Genomic DNA, 17,562 nt, shown 5'->3' on the forward strand with positions numbered 1-17,562 from the left:
AAAAATTGATACACACAGCACTGTTCTACAAAAGCTGCAGGCCTTTGAATGGGAGTTGATTCATTCTTCATGGTTATCTTCAAATGCACAGCTCTGATCTCCTCTCTAATCACATCACAGACAGGGTCAGAAAGGAAGCATGGAAAAATACAAGCTAAGCAGACCACATCACATGTGTCTCCGAAGGTCTAAGGCACGAGAGAAACCAAAAGGCAGCATCTAGAAAGTTTTACTTTTTATTTTTCTAAAATACAAATGTCTGTCTTGTGTTAGTAACTTTAATATGATAGGCCAAATGCATCCAGTAAAAAGGAGGCACTGGCTACAGAATTCAAAATACTGAAGATATTTTCTGGAAAGAAATTTATTCTGTTGGTCTACACTTCAGATATAACATTGATTCAAATTCATTAGTTATTATTTTTACATTAGAATCTTTGAAGTTTGGGACTAATAAACTGGAACTTGAAAAGTTTTTAAAGTAAACTCCTATTAATGTGTAGATATGGATCCATAAAAAACATAACCAAGAATTTTATACACTTTATTAAAAGATCAAAAAATAAACAATAACAATATAGAAGTAACATACTAAAATGAGTAGCATTATGCACATTTCTAAAGCACGTACAAGCACTACAGCAATATAATGTGGCAAAAAGAAACAAATTCAAAGCGTACACCCTGTTGGTAGCAGTTGAGGGAATGAACTATCCTGTTATGGAACTGAAATACTGCATTAACCTACGCCTGTCTGGATCCAATGATATTTTAATTTCTTACAATTCCACAGGGCTAAGTGTAATCATTTGTATATATTTTCTAAACTATTCCATTAAATTTATATCTAATGTTTCCCTTACTTTGTTTTACCAGAAATGCCTATGAAAAGAAGAATGTGCTTCAAAGATCTATTTTACACAGTACAGTATAAATGTTTTTATATATTTAAATTAAAAATTGACAATTTAGGAGAACATTCTCTCTTTGATTTTAGTGATTGCCTAAAATACAATTCTCTATTTATAAAAAAAAATAGTGATCTGTTGTCAGGTGATGTAATAAAGGGTGAGGAGTCGGTTCATTTTCATGATCTAAAAAAAAATAAAAATTAAAACAAAGCTAATTGGAAAGAAAAAAAAAATCCCATAATCCAGTCTAAGAATGGTCTTATCATCCCCTCATCTGCTAGGATACAAAAGCCATGGCAACAAAATCATTTGGCTTCCACCACTATCAAATAGCATCTGTGTACAGTAATAAAGAACTGGAACCTTGTAATTCGGTGTCAGGTAATTCTCTCTGTTGTGTGTTTGGAAAAATAACTTCATTTTATTTAACAGTTGTGTTATTTTGCATGTTTAAATATCTCCTTTGAGAGGCATATAGAGTTATTTTTGATGATAGAGGATGTCAGTAAAGATCACTAGCAAAGATTTTAGCAGTGTTGTCATGATCATGCTCATACCCCGACTAAGTTTGACCAGCTATGATTCATTTCACATAGTGCAAAATCTTTTTCTCTCGTAATCCTAGAAATGAGAAAGAGCTTGATTATAGAAACTGATTATGGCAAAGGGAAGCCATAATCGTGTGGTGGCTTGAACTAGCTGATTATTTAGTATTAAAATCTAGGTTATTATATAACACCACGGAGAGAAGCAACATCTGATTTTTCCTCATTTTAAAGACCCTGGGGCCACTCCAGTTCAGCAAACCACCATTTGCACAGCCCCGTGGTGCAGAGTGGGCTGGCTGGGCACACACTGGCATCGCCAGGAGTCGGGAATGCTGGCCAAGGAACAGCTCTTGGGCTCAGCCCCAACCCTGGGGCATCCAGCAAAGGGTGACAGTGACATCAGATGCCACCTCCCACCAGCTCTGCACTGGGGGACTTGAGTCACCGCTCGAGTCAGGACCAGACTCATGGCAAAACCAGCTCGAAGCAAAACTGGGGCTTGGGTTTTGCAAAAAGAAACCCCCAAAACAAACCCAAATTAAAAACCAGGGGAAAAAAAAAACCCTTAAAAAAAATCCAACAAAAACCCGAAACTTGTTCCAATCAAAAATAAATGGGTCAACACAGGCACTTCAGCTGCTCCAAAATCCCCCAGCACTGCAGAGCCCCAGCAGTACCAACACAAACAGGAACAGGAGGCTGCTCACTGACAGGCCACAGCTTTGCTCTCCTTTGGTAGCAACTCAAAGGCGCTTGTTAGTCCCAGCCCGGAGCAGCCACGCTGCCACCAGCCTCCAGCTCCCTGCCCCAGCAGCACCTGCAGCACGTGCCCCTCAAACAAACACCATGGCTGTCACACAGCACAAAGAACTGCTCCCAGACAATCCCAACCCATCCCTGTCCATCTACGGCTCACCAGCTCCTTCCATTTTGTTACCTTGCCCTGAAATACTTAAAAAAAATAAATAAATCAAGAAGTTGTGACATTTCAAATTCTCGCTGGGATTTAAAACACTCGCCACAATGACAGTCACCTCCCACAGATAAACACTCCCAGACAGAAATAGGATTAGGTGCTAGGAAAAATGTGTGTGTGCTGCCATGGACCTACCAGTCCGAACAGGATTCACCGAGAACACAACCTATCAGAAACATGACCTGGGGTGTGTTTGAAAATGTAGGCTGATTAAAAAAAGTAATTTGAATCTTTGCTAGTGACCTTACTAATTAATTCCACACCGTTTCCCATTCTCTGTGCTGCAGGTTGGAGCTGACCTGTTATCAGTCTGCTGTATAATAAGCTATGGCAAACTACAAAGCTTTTACAACAGCAAAGCAACATCATGCTTTCAGATAAGTTTTATAGCAAAAAACTCCTCCTTTTCAAAGCCTTAGTAATACCTATCTCTTTTACAAACTTTTCCTGTATTATTACAGACTTTTTATATTCAAAATAAGTTCCAAGGATTTCTTTCGTGGACTATGTACATAAGTGCAAAAAAGGTGTGTCTCACACATTCGTACACTAACTGAATCAGTTTAACTGCAGCATATTTGTATCTTCAACACTGTTACGGGGTCATTCCACAATATTTTTTTTTCTTATGTACAGTTTTTGCTAATATAAATTAGTATTAAAATAGTTATATGCTTAATTATTTAGCCCTGATCGTAACGTAATCGTGTGAGTGTTCCATTTCTGGAGAAAAGAAAATTGCAGGCAAAGCTACAGTACTGAAACTGATTAATTCTGAATTCCCACTGTGTGAATGGATGTGAAATGAAAGCAAGGCCGGTCACTACGTTGTAAATACAGGCTGCTGTGTTTCCGAAGTGAAAATACTGTGGAATAACCCTTGCCACACAACAATTTCTACAAGCTATAAAACCTGACTCTAAATCCATGTGTTGTAAACTTCTTGACTGAAAAAGTGACCTTAAAGACACAAATTCAGCGTTCACATGGGACTTTGGGATTTTAAAAATATTCAATCATATCTTTATCTGACAGTATCGAACTGTACCTTTAACAAGCTCATACTGTTACACATCACTTTTAATTTACATGTGAAAATTTCACAAATAATGTATACAAAGGTAGCCATGTTGTAGTTTTGTTGCCATAGCAACAACAACTTAATATAATTAGTTAACAATGAATCTATCATTGTAGGAGTTACATACAAAGTTAATTTTGTTCTTAAACTGTAAACTATACAAACTAGTTATGGACTGTATTCTATACCTTACCATGCTTCAGTGTTGGTTTAGAATATAACTAAATGGGCTGAATACATGTATTAAAAATTTTAAACTTTCTCTAACTCTCCTTCAAAATTAAATTCATTAGTTACTAAAGATATCAAAAGAAGCAATAATGAAAACCTTAAAAACTAATGGTAGAGAAATGAAAATATATGACATGAATTAATGCGTTGTAGCCTAGTAACAATGAGTTGTAGCTCTATTTACATTTGGATTAGGCTATCAACTATTTTTTTTTTTTTAAAGTTATTACAGTCTTTAACATACAGTATATACTCTAAGGCCTTCAACAGGCACATGGTAAAATCAGGTCAATATCAAACTAAATCCATTCAACAGGAATGGGAAATTAGATTTTCCTCATAAATTTCACCTTTTTTAATTTTCATGTCTGTGAAATGTACAAGGGATAAACAAAACGAGGACTCCAGTTTCTCAATCGTTGTGTACCCGGCGTGTCCTAGAGCTACTCCTACCGTGCCAGCGCCAGCCCGAGCCAGGCCAGGGGACGTCTCCGGCCCCGGCGTGTCCCGCTCCGGCCAACGCGCGCCCGGCTGCGGTGGCAGCTCCGCGGGGTCCCCGCTGCAGCGCGACACGCCAGGAGCAGCGGGGCCCCGGCCCGGCCGTGCTGCCCTTGGGGAGCGCCCGGCGCGGAGCGGGGCAGCGAGGAGAGGCGGCCGGGAGGAGAAGCGCGTCGGAGCGCTCGGGAACGAACGCGGGCTGCCCGGGGAGGTAACGGCTTCTAGAACGTTGCGATGCAAAAATACACAGTCAAAAATCATCAGCTAAAAATTTCCAACTAAAAAACACGGCTGATTGTGAAATCATGTTCCAAATTACTAAAAACACTGTATTTAACAAAAATAATCTTAATAGTTTTATGAATCCATTTTATTTTAAATCCCTCTTTTATTGTCTGCTTATGTTACAGTTTAGTAGTAGTACTTTTTATTGAAACTACTAACAACCTTTTTTCGTGAAAATGATCAATCTCAGCTTTCATTTTCCCTCTGCATGACCCGTTTTATCCAAGTTTCAGCATTTCTTGCATATTGTTTGCATAAGGCTGAGAGAAATGGACAAAGAGAAATAACTTTGGATAAATAAAAAATATAGGTTCATGGAAAGTGGGAAGCTTATAAAAATGTCACTAAAATTATATCGATTTAAACAAACTTACATACATCTCTTGTCAAATAAAGGATGATATTCATGCTTTTATGACATTTGTTTAGAGTCACTAACTAGCTCGGTGACTTTGTAATAGTCTATTTAGGAAATTTATAGTCTGGCGACTGATTTTTTTTTCTTTTCTTTCTTGAACAAAGAAAATTAGAGCAAGTCATTGCACAACTAGTTTAAATAGTGCTACCTCAAAATGGCATTTTTGCCGAGATTGTTTTGAATTTGGTGAAGTTTAGTGCTTCAAGCTTTTCTTTCCTTAAACTCATTTACAAATTAACTCTAAATTTGCCAGCAATATAAAAACTGTTGTGGCACCTAATATAACTACCCTGAACATCCCTCATTGGACCTCTTTAATAAAAAATAATCCTTAAATGCCTTTTTTTTTTCAGTGCTTTAAATGTGACATGAAAACAGCTGTATTCTAGGTTTACATTCTATGCACATCTATGCCAGATGTTTAAGTCGATAAATAAAATAGGAGGTTACATCAAAGTTTCAAGATATACAAAAATCCATTTAGCACTGAAAAAATTTCAACCTCCTTGAACTCATAAAGCCATACAAGCTTGAATGCATCCTTTCTGGCTTAAGAAGATCAGCTCTGTTCTTTGTTGAGGCACTGGCACAGGTTGTGCAAAACCCATTTTTGATACACAAATAATTTCAAACAGGAAGTACTCAAATCCACTTTTTCCACTAACAATGTTATGGTTTTGGGAAACAGAAACACAGTGGTGAAAAGAACAGGTATGTGGTCGCCAATACAAATGAGAGTCACTGATTTCAAGCCACCCTGCCGCTTGTGAGCACAGATGGCTGGGGAACATCCACGGACACAAGCGACTGTCAAAACTCAGGGTCCATAAAGAGGTCTTGGCGGGGGGAGATGTTTTTTTATCCCCTTTCTATCAGAGTTAGGTTCAAAGTCTGCTGAAGTGAACAAAAAGACTCCTCAAGGCCTTCTTGAGCTGGGCTCCTGAAAGGTTTACACCGTGAGTGAGTCTCCACGGGCAGATGGTCAGAGCCTAGATGTGCCCTAGGCGTGCCTCCATCACTTGTGGCCCGTGGCGACACACATCTAGCAAACTGCCTGTGCTCATACTGCAGGAGTAGGGGCAAGGAAAATCTAACCAAGGCCAAGGAACTGGGAAAAGAGAAGAAAATCTGGTTGTCTGAATTTGGCACTCTACAGGACCACTCTGAGCTCAGGGTGGTCACCCCTTCAGACACTGAGCTGGCCTCTTGCTTGATTCTCTTTCTCCTTGTATGGAGTTTGTGGATTTACAGCAGAAAATAGGGATTTGCTCTTCCATAATGTCAATGATACTGTAGAGCTATGACAGGGATGAATTTGGCGGTGTCCTCAACCAAAATGCATTTCTGCAGCCAGATTGTTCAGCAACGCAGCATAACGACAGCGGGGCTGTCCAGGGTGCACGGGCTGAAATGGTTTTATTCGTGCGTATGAAAAGGAGGTATTGAGAACTAGCCCTTGTTGTGCAGCAAACATTGCTCTTGATCAAGTAGAAGGTGCCAAAATAAATCCACTGACCGACAGGAACTTCATTAAGACGAATGTTTATCTACAGCAGAAAGCTTATGCTGAGCTTTTTGCTGCTTTGTTACTGCTGTGTTTGCTTTAAAGGGCCACAGATCACGGAGGGTGTGGAGGAATCACCCACTTATGGAAAATGGTGATTAAATAAATGGGGCATGCTGACAAAATTTCAACAAGAGACACATATAAGATTTCAGGCCAAAATGTTTCAGCATGCTTGGTGGAGACAAGCCCCAGGGCTCGGTGTTACCCAGCCTGGGCTGAGCCACGGCCCCAGGCCCTCCCCAGCCAACGGCTGGCACCTGCTCCTCTCCAATGCAATGAGCTTTTGCCCAACTGAAGCTGTCTCACTCCACCACCATTTTTTGTTGTTTGTTTTGACTGCACCATGAGAACAGCGAGAGAGATTGTGCGCCGTTTGCAGCTGAGAATGCACTTCAATGGACAACAGAGCTGCAGAAATCCTTTAATGCTTACCCCTGTCTGAGCAAATTGTTCCTGTCCCCTTACTGAGCCTGGGCTTTTGTGGGTTTTTTTTTCCTAAAGTTTCCAGAATCAGCTCATTGTATTGAAAGAAGAACCCTGAACTGGACTAAAATGATAGCTGTCTTTTCACATCACTCGTACTAAAAATTTGGAGACTATCTGAAGGCAAGTTTTAAATTATAAAATGAGCATTTAACATAAGCAACTTTAGCTGACATTAACAGCAAAATCCAGCAAAGGGCAGAACATTCTGTGTCGTGTTTTTCAAGCACATAATTCCTGTTTCCCACAATAACATTTTTAGTAAAAAACAAACAAAACCCCATAAAACCTACAGTATATGAAAACTTAAGACATAACAATAATGAAAAAATGGTATTGAGTATACTTGATAATGATGTACACTTTAAAACAAATCAATAGACTATGATGTAAACAAAACAGTAAGATAACACTTTAAAAACAAGACAAACATTTATCCATCGATAGTATACAGTAAACCAACAGTCCGCTGTGCAGATGCACTTATCATGATGGTAGTCATAAAATGATTAAGTGTGTTAAAGTAATGTGTTATAAAAGTCTATTATAATTTCCTACTTGTATATCTCATATAACAGAGCGCTGTTTGTTAATTGTTTCTATAGTGCTTTTTTTTTTTCTTTTTTTTTTTTTTGACATTCCCATTGATCAGTTTTTGGTTAACATGTAGGCTGCAACAGGCTTACTGTAGAGGTGGTAGAGAATGATAGAGGGAAGAGGGGAATATATACAGAAAGGCCATGCGCAGCTTCCCACCAAGAAGTCCTGGTGCTCCATAATTTTACTGTTCAGAATTTCAACATGGTCTGCTGTAGGGGAAAGAAAAAAACAACAAGGAAATAGTGAGAAGTTAATACATCTATATTTTAAAAGTCATTCTACTACATTTACATTCTCAATATGTTGCCCAAGAGGTTGTCATTAGTGCATTGCAGACAGACATTTTATTCCATTAATTTTCTGATGTAGGGAGAAACTGCCAATAACAGACTTGGCATTCTCTTAAATCTGCACTTAGGACTCTCTTTCCTATGCACTTCACACACAATGACAGGACAAATAATGAAAGAGGGAGGTGGACAAATAATAGTCTTGATTTTTGGAATGGGATGCCAAGTAGAGGGTGGCTAAGGAGAGGGCCAAAGGAATCCCTGATCTGTTAGCTCTTGTTCAGACACATTAAATCTGATCCTAAGTCACAAGCCAAAGGCAAACTGAGCCCAGAGATAAAACACAGATACAGAAATCCTGTGCTCAGAGGACCCTCTTCTGGGAGCAAACTGCCTCTTTGTGATGTACTCATGAAAATCCTCCACTGAAGGACCCAACAACTTATGTCCTGCAGACCCAGACCAACCAGCCTGGCTACCAGGGCTACTTCAGCCATGGAGGAAAAGACAAACAGCTGTCAGAGCAGTAAGTGTTTCAGTTACCAAAGTCCCACTCAGGGAAAGTCTCCTGAAAAAATGCTGAAAACAATCTCAAAGACTTCAAGATGAAGCTCCTCCAGTCAAATGATCTCCTTATTGGGTGGAACAGGCTGTTTTACACATGTTATGGAAATGGGCTAACATGTCAGGTGTCACGTCTATCTGTCATTTGGAACAGCAGTACAATCTAAGCTGAACATTTTCACTAAATGTGGGTAAACTTGGTGTCACCCCTCATGAACAGCGTCCACAGCCACAGTTAGCAGGTCATGTATACATATGGTATTTAATTAAGGTCAGCAGAGATAAGGGCCACCACTGAGAAAGTAGCTTCTGTTGATTGCTAATAGATATCGTTACAGAATTGCTTGCCAAATTAATTTCCAGTATTTAAAGACTTGATTGTAATATGTGACCTAAGGAAGAAATTCAAGTTTTATAATTCAAGAAATTATAAGTTGCATATCTGCATGTACTAAACGGCTGCTTTGAGAAAATCCGGTGACCTCTTGTTGAATTGGCTGAACTGCTCTTTATTCTCTTGGGATAAAAAAACACAGTCAAGAACTGAAACTACCCAGAGATTTTAGCTCATGAACATCAGCTAAAACTCACAAAGAAAAGCAGTGGAAAAATGACACTGCTGTCATGGCTGCAAAATAGTACTCTGTAAGTCCAAGGACAAATTCCTTCATTATTCCCCTCAGAGGAAACTGTCGTCTTAGGGACGCCCAGGATCTGCAGGTGGGGTGAAGACTATGTTGCTTCTGACATTCATTCTGGTCTTCAACCCACCATGAGCCAGGCCTTCTCTGCAGCTGACAGCAGGGTTCTGCCCAGACCAAGCCAGCCTTGCAGATGCACAGCAGCTGCTGCTGACCCAATCCTGCTTACCCCAGGAAAGGAAATATGTCACTAACAGCAAAAGAGAAGTTACACCTTTTCGGCTGACTCATTACCAGAGCAGTCTTTGCCATCAACACTGCAAATCCCTGAGGCATCTGCAGGCAGCTGGGAGCTGTGCAGAGCAAGAGTAACCTGCACACAGAGCCATGGAACTGGGGGGACGAGCAGGGAGGCTGTGAACACCGCAACACAGGTACTCGAGACACAGGAAACTCCTTCTAAACCACAGGGCTGGTCTGTGCCTGTGCTGCAGCTGCTGAATTCCTGTTGAGTCGGCAGAGCATGAAGCCAATGGGGGTCCCGTGGGCTCAGTCCCTCTGCCTGAACCAGCCCTGTGTTTAGGGGATGCAGTGCCCACGTACAAATCAAGTCACCATAAAGAGAAATACCAAAAAGGAACTTACTGTTCTATCGGGAACTTCTACATCTGTGAAACAAACATGCTGCTACTCAGTTCATCTACTGATAACTGGGATATCTACAGCAAAAAAAAAACAAAGAACACAAAACATTAAAACATCGCCTTGAGATAGGGCTGTTCATTCTGTCTTCAGTATCGGGTTAATATGTACATCAGTCTCTTATAACACAGGATCCACTCCCAAGTCTTTATATTTTGCTACACATTAAGTACAATGTAGCTGCACCACTACTGATGTCTTGTGGAGTACCTGGTGATTGTTCTGGGATTATGACTCCATAGACTACAAGTAAAACAGAAATGCCCTGAAACTATCTGGCTGAAACAGGACTCACACAGCCACAGAGCAACGCTGCACAGGGATTTCTACTTTCCTCTCATGACCAACACAAGTCTGAGTAAGACCTGCTCTACCTGAAAGTAACAACAAAGCACAGAAAAAGACCGGCAATTCCTACTGCGAGCAGTAAAACACTGCCTAGGACTTATGCAGGCAAAACTCCTCCTGAAATGCACATGACCTCACACCGACAAAAGACTAGAGGATGCCCCCAGAGCTATTACTGGCACTCAGGATGGCTAACAGCCTCCTACAGAGCAAAGAGACACCCCGATTTCTTTGCAATAGCTCTAAACCCGAGAGCATGACAAATAAAAATGCTAAAATTAGTCCTGGGGGGAAAAATTTTTAAAAAGTGCTTGAAATGTCTCTGGTCTAACTGGGAGAAGTTGTGTCACACCAAATTATCAGGAAGCATCACTAGGACAGGTTGTGCATATACAGTTTAGGACTGGTGCAGAAGCAGCCATCACACTCAGTATCTTCAGAGGAAAGTTCTGGAGAGAATTATGGCTCGGCAGACATGCATGGAATCCTGTACACTTATGGCAGTGCTACAATGGCACGTACTGCACATCCAGAGTCCTTTCTGTAGGGATGGGTGACATGCTATTGGCGTAAAAAAAACCACTTTACACTTCACAGCCTCACCCCCAATTTTTGGGTTTCGGTTATTTGGGGATTTTTTGGTAGTTTTTAGAGTCCAATTCTGTGGTGGGGGGAGGCCACTTTGTGTTTCCACTTCCACTTTCCAGCCCAGAGAGAACATGCCAAAATACCACAGGGAAGGATGCTCGGGGTGGTATTTCTGCTTGAGACTGAAAGCAGAAGTGCTGCAGGTCTCGCGTGGCTGTACGCTCGGGAGATTCACAGCGCGTTTTCTGAGGACCCGGGGGGGGAGGTGTGTTTTTGGAAGAGAGCCTGCGCCCCTGCCAATCGCCCATCCCTACGCTCCGGCCGGGCTGGTGCCCGTCCCGCAGGCGGCAGGAGCAGCCCCTCTCGATCCCCGGCCACACGCACACGCACACGCTGCCTCTGCGCGCCCCAGCCTGCGCCGAGCCGGGCGGGACGGCGCTCGACCCCGCACGGGATCCAGCCCTCGCCCGGTCCTCAAGATCTGAACACGTGAAAGAAAGCCATTGAAAGGGCCAAACCTGATTGGCGGTAGCTGTTGCAGCGAAGGGGACGCTGGTGGCAGGAGTTGTTGCTGCAGACACAGTGGTGGGCGTAGCACCGTGCATCATGGGCACTTTCGGAAGGGAACCATGGAAGCGACATACAGGAGGGTGGAGCGTATATATATTTTGTTTGTTTGGTTGGTTTTATGTAACCATGGCAACATGGCGGTGGATTTGGGGGCGTGGCAGGAATCACAGCAACAAGCCATGTGACATCGTCATGAAGGACACATCGGGGCGCAGCATGCAATCACAGTGCAAAGCAAGACAGCGTTGGGAAAAAAAATAAACAAGAGAGAAGGGGAAAAGCCAATTACAATTATAATTAAGGAAAAAACCAAAACATTCTCAACACTTAGTACATTTATAAGCAGAACAATGATGTATTAGACTCCGAGGGCCAAATTTCCAAAGGGGGGAGAGGATGGGTGTGCTAGCAAAAGCCCACGTCAGCTCGCACCCGTGGGGAGTTAGACACAGCCAGTGCACGTTCCTTTGGGTGGGGACATTTTGGCAAGCGCACCCTCCCGCCCGCCTGGGAAAAGCTTGTCCCCTTCCCTCCCCATCCCATCCCTGCCAGCAACCAGAGGTACATGATGCACTTTGCAGCGGCTGCCGCAGCCCTTTCACCAGGTTTTCTCGCCTGTCTCTAGCAGGGACAATGTTTCGGCACGGGACAGAGCTGGAGGCACGGCAAACGAGCGGCTGGCGGACTGAGCTCTCTCCGTACAAATTCAGCATGCTTCCTTTCCACCCTAGTTCTATAGGATTTGGCAAAACTCTCCTCTTGCAGAGTGAGGGGTGGGGGGATGGAGAGGGGAAGGGACAGAGAGGGGAAAAATACACAAAGGCATCTGAACAGCTACAATTTGCAGGAAGAGCATCCAAAAGGACAACACGGCAGCAGGGAGCTTGGCAGCCTCCTGAAGCTGCACGCCCCGCAGAGCACAGTGCTGGAAGGGATGCTCCGGTGCACACACGAGCATCCCCCAAACCTGGGGGCGGGTTTTGTGGGGCTGGGGAGCCCACAGGAAGGCCCAGCCATCCCCAAAAACATGCAGTGGGGAAGCTGACTTGCTTTCCCCTCCACCCCAGCAGCCACGGCCAGCCCCAGCAGGGAAGGAGCGTGTGCCTGTGGCTGGGCACGCTCTGGCCACGAGATGTTGGAAACTGTGGGTTGGGTTTCCTACAGGCAGAAGTGTATTTGAGGGACTCAGCTCTCCATCATGCAAGCAATGTGTCCTCCCTGTACTATAGGGATAGGCAGGTTCAAGAGCAGTGTTTAGCCATTCATGTTAGAGCTTCCACACCTGCTCTTGGAAAGCCTTGCACAGCCCCCTCCAGGGCTCCTGCCTCTCTCCCTCTGGCTAAAGCCCGCACACACCTGGATGCTGGTAGTCTTGCATAACCTTGGCTAGAGGATGAAAGCTCAGCTTTCACCTGCTCTGCTGTGCCCAGCAGCTGTAGACAGAGGGGAAAGTCCTCAAAGGCCTGCAGAGGTTTCATCAAGACCCAGATGCTGAGCCTGAACAGAGTGGATCCCTGCAACACTAATGAGCACGTACTCACTGCCTCCCTGCATCCCACATGCACCTGCAGTGGTTCCTCCTAAGATCTCCTGTACCTGCACACCTAACACTGCCCAACAGAGATGACTCTCCAGCCAGTCCATGGTCCAAACTGTACAAGCAGCACCCTGCTCTGGCAGAGGGGCTGCCCCCAGACGTGTTCCTCCTTAGCACCTTAGTTAAACCAGTCTCCTAAAATATCCTCAGAAGGACAACTGAAAATCCTGTTCCTTGATGCAAAATAAAACAAAAATAAGCCAACAGGATCCTCCCACTTCTATTTCCTTGTGTCAGATGACTTAAATGGGTTGTAAAGACATTTAAGTGACAGATTCTTGTCTCTGAAGTGGAACTAAATAGGGGTGGGAACACATCACTTTGGATTCTCTTATTGTAAGTCACATGAAACACTGCACTGCACAGAAATTAAAAGGGATACAACCATTTAAGCCTCAAAGAAGACAGCGGATAGACAGTCACACCACTCAGCCACCCAGGTTCTCACTGATGCATACTAACTTGCAGTCTCTTTCAGATTAGGAAAAGTTGAGAAGTTTGTGTAGAAAAACCTACCAACGCTTGCAGTGGGTGTCATGCACAGAACTGACCCTGCACACCATGCATTGAAGCGTGGAAAGATGAACAAAAGGGATATTTCATTAGTGAAGCTTCAGTGTTAGATATCACTTTAAAAAGCAGGTATTCTCTTTGCAGCATTCAGTATTTAAGCACATGCAACTCGATTCTTTATATTGGTACATCAATAGTTTAAATTCCGTTTTAAGAAATCATAGCAAACCAAATTAATTCTTTAATTCTTGGGTAGTAGAGAATAAACTCCTCCCACCTCGGTATTAAACGATATCATTGATCCCAGAAATCAGGATTGTTTGGGATTTTTTGGGTATTGGGTATGCTGATTTCTTTCTTATCATGTCAACAGAATACAAATTGCCCTTAGAAGAATGTCACACTCATGTTAAAATTGACTTTCCAAAAGCAATTTACTCCCACAAGCAGGGACTGTGATTCAAAGTCTCTAGTTTAAGTTGAAAGAGGCATTTATTTTTCTGGACTCGAAAAAATTGCAGTGGTGATGCCATTTTCAAGAGACAGCCTGACTCCCCCCTGCCATGGCAACCAACGACGCTGATCTCTCAACAACTGAACAGGAGATACTAAGAAAAGCAACAGCTCCCTTCCCCTCCCCACAGTGAGAGCTGCGACGTGCCACCTCTCTGCTTTGCTGTCCTGAGCGCTGCCAAGGCTGAGCCCAGATCAGGAGTCTGATGTGTAACATAAATTCATCACAGATCTGTCCTCTGACTGGAAATCTGCTGCTCTGCCCAGCATTAATGTCTTCAGACGAGAGCAGGTGCCAGTAAGCAGCCCTGTTATGCATCAGCCCTGCGTGTAATTTCATTGCCATGCGACCGGCACCACAGCACAGCAAGTGCTGGGCACAGCTGATTTATGGTGCTCCATCAGAAATGCGTGTCCTTATGTCAACTTTGGCAACTGCGACCTTGAGGAAGAGGAGTGTGCAGCCAGCTGGGGGACTTGGCATTCTCTAAGGTGTCCATGTTTCCTGGAGAAGTACTTCACTTGGCATCTGTCAGAGCTGTTACCACAGCTCTGAGGTCAGCTCAGCCCAGCCCAGCCCCTCCAACGCTTTGCAGAACACAAGGTAAGAGGCTACTACTCCATCTCTCTGCATGAGAATCTGCTCCCCTGGAAGAACATCTTGGTAGCTGCTGAGCTCTGAGTGTTTCCAAGGGCTCTCATAACCACACAAGCAGAGGGTTTAGCTCCCTGCTCCCACACTTCACATGAGAAAGCTTACTCTTAGGACAAAAAAGTCTAAAGCTTTTTCCCTGACCCCAAAGAACAATAGCATCAAGGTGCAGGTCCACTGTGTGCTCACTTCCAGGGGTCAGACTAGAGAAACACTGTGTATTTTTGTAAATATCATCTGACAAGTAAATACAGCAATAAACATTAAAAACACTGGGCATTAATTTTCCTATAATGCTCTGAATGATAATAATGATACTAAAATATGAGCTATCAACTCTGGAATATTGCTAATTCAGCCACTTATAATATTTTCCACTCCAAGCAGGTTTTGTTTTTCATTCGGCTGCAGTTAATTGGCCAGTCAGAAGTCAGTCACATCTGCCACATTCATATTTCCAGTCCTGTAAGAATTATTGAACTGCATCTTTCAATTTAACACTGAGACCTAAAAGGTACAATAAAAACTGGGAGTTAAATTGCTTTTAAAAAGCTTAAGGTATTGTACTGGTCAAAAGACAAGGAAGAGGGAAATATATGCCTCTAAAGAGGATTATATAATTTGTATTTACTAAAAGACTAACCATTCCCTCTATAAACATCACAGCTGCTGTAATATGTAGGTCAGTGAGATGCAAGCTCAGGGTACCTATAGCCTCAAGAGAGCAGGCATACAGATCTGTAAGACATTTTAACATGAGTCCAAAAGAGCGCTACGCAAGAGTCAAAGAATTAATTTGGGATTAACCAGTTGAACCATAAGGAGGAAAAACAGAAAGTATGAATTCAAGAAACATGCAGACATTTTTCTTAGTTTGACTGTTTAAAAAAACCCCAAACCACACAAAAAGGGCTAAGAATCTTTACAAGTGAAAAGCTCTAAACTGTAGTAGGTGAAGGGAAAAAAGTCAAATAAAAGATGTTACTTTTTCATCCATTTTAACATGAAACTACACACCAATATGCTTTTGCTAAGGACTCTTACAAATACTGCTCATTAGCTGAACACCGAGGTCATAAAATAAGCCAATGTGATGGTGGGGAAGCAAGGAGACACTTACCTGTAGGGATGAATGTAGGCTGTTGCAACTGCATGTTGGCTAGAGCCTGTTGGTAGTGGAAAACGCTTGGGTTAAAGACTGTGGTGGCACCATTGTTTTTTTCAAGTGCTGGCCTCTTTGGTAAAGGTTGAAGTGCACCAGGCGGCAGGGCCTGTGGATAAGGGAGTCATTAAAGACAAGTGGAGTAAATAAAGGGGCCCAGATGTAGGTTAAGCATGCGATAAATAATAGGGGGGTCTTGGCTGCAAATCACCTGCAACACTATCAACTTAGCAAGGCAGGAAGGAGAAGAGCAGCTAAGTCACAGTACTAGGAGGTGAAACAACAGCTTCACTAGGTAAGCAGTTACTAAATGCACCAGGAGGAGGGGCAGAGCCCAGAAAGAGGAGGGATACTACGGAGCTTTTCAGCAGGACTGACTTGGGTACAGAGGGAGAAAAAAGCATCGGGAAAAGGAAGGTGAGGGGTGATCACCTGGACAGGATGCTACAAAGAGCAGTTGCAGGCAACAAGCATTAAAAACCCCAGAACAAAAATATAGCAGATGACTATTTTAAACCCAAGAAAATTAGCATCAGCAACAAATGCCATGAAAAAAAAATCAGATGTTTGCCTCTGGTTCAACACCTGCCTACATGTATGTGTGCATGTGTGGAAGCATGCACACTGTGCAGCCAACCCATGTGTCCAGATGGTAAAGCTGTAGCTGTTGCCAATTACACAGATAACATTACATTCACAGTAAAATGCATTTCCACTTGTTAGTAGAGAGGCTGAGCAACATGGTCAAGACCAGGCCTGATTCTCCACTGCTCACACCAGAGGCACAGCCCACCACCAGCAGATTTGGACCAGCTCCCACTTTACAGAAGGTGGCCTCCATCAGTCAAATACTGCTCACTCATTATTAACAGTGGAAAAAGCCATTGACAAATCCCTTCTTTTCATTCTATCACACCACCGGGCTTCTTCCAGCCCGTCAAACCTGTTTCATGATCAGACTTGGTAAAAAGCATTAACCCAACTCAGGAACTTTTCTAAGTGAGTTACTCATCATTCATCCAAGCATGTCTCAACAGCAAAGTAGTATGTCAGGTTCTTAAGAGACAGGAATGTTTCTAATGATTTACAGCTTTTTCATTGTACCCAAGTAAGAAACCACTTTTTTTTCTCCACATTGTGATAGAAAAGGGTCCTTTTTAATTATGCCCCGCAGTCCTTTTGCACGTAAAACTCCCATTGACGTCAATGAGATTTACGCACGTGGAAGTCATGCAGAATCAGGTCATTTCTGACTAGTTGTTAGTCTGTATCATGTAGCAAAGCAATGGCTGAAAAACAGGGTTATCACTCCTACTTTTTTTTTAATAGGTCACAAATGAATGGTAGGTAATGGAGAGGGTTTGGCTAATGAAGGGTTAAAGCTACAAACACACAACACTTGGAAGAAAGGACACAAGTAAAGAGATTTTAAAGCGTTATGAAGATCAACACACAACATAATGTAAGTGAAAGCTTGCAACAGTTTGTCGCCATCTAGAAACAGGTTTCACTTTAATCTGCTATAGGAGACTGCTCATCTGAGAAATGTTAAGCAACATACTTCCAGGCAAAACATTACTCCATCCTATCTCTACTCACATGGTTGCTTTTGGGTGGTTTTAATATTGAAAAAGAAAATGAGAAGAAATTGCATTTGCAAAACTGCCCTCAGACATGCACACATCCTTTGCCTGTGCTAGTGGGCATCCACTCTCAGCATTAGGATTTAATCTTCCCAGATTTCTTCTGGCTGCTACCAAAAGACAGCAGTCAAAGATAGGACAATATTCTCAGACACAGACACCAAAATCTTTCACTTAAGAT

At 42.8% G+C, this 17,562-nt stretch overlaps 1 protein-coding gene across 11 annotated transcripts in view; it reads right to left on the reverse strand.

Annotated features, from left to right (window-relative positions):
- Nucleotides 1-222: 222 nt before the first annotated feature.
- The window catches only part of MBNL3 (muscleblind like splicing regulator 3), a 92,256-nt gene continuing 74,916 nt past the window's right edge, over nucleotides 223-17,562 (reverse strand). For 8 of the 11 annotated variants that reach the window (XM_058847978.1, XM_058847982.1, XM_058847979.1 and 5 more), the window contains 4 exons: nucleotides 15,697-15,847; nucleotides 11,250-11,344; nucleotides 9,739-9,812; nucleotides 223-7,807 (listed from right to left, as the gene is read on the reverse strand). In XM_058847978.1, the coding sequence (XP_058703961.1) occupies nucleotides 9,756-9,812; nucleotides 11,250-11,344; nucleotides 15,697-15,847 (303 nt within the window). In that variant the 3' untranslated portion in view covers nucleotides 223-7,807; nucleotides 9,739-9,755. The remainder of the gene's footprint in view (nucleotides 7,808-9,738; nucleotides 9,813-11,249; nucleotides 11,345-15,696; nucleotides 15,848-17,562) is intronic. The other 3 variants (XM_058847981.1, XR_009278547.1, XR_009278546.1) reach the window with 3 other exon arrangements.

The sequence above is a fragment of the Poecile atricapillus genome, chromosome 12 (genome assembly GCF_030490865.1).
Source record: "Poecile atricapillus isolate bPoeAtr1 chromosome 12, bPoeAtr1.hap1, whole genome shotgun sequence".
NCBI classification, from domain to species: domain Eukaryota; kingdom Metazoa; phylum Chordata; class Aves; order Passeriformes; family Paridae; genus Poecile; species Poecile atricapillus.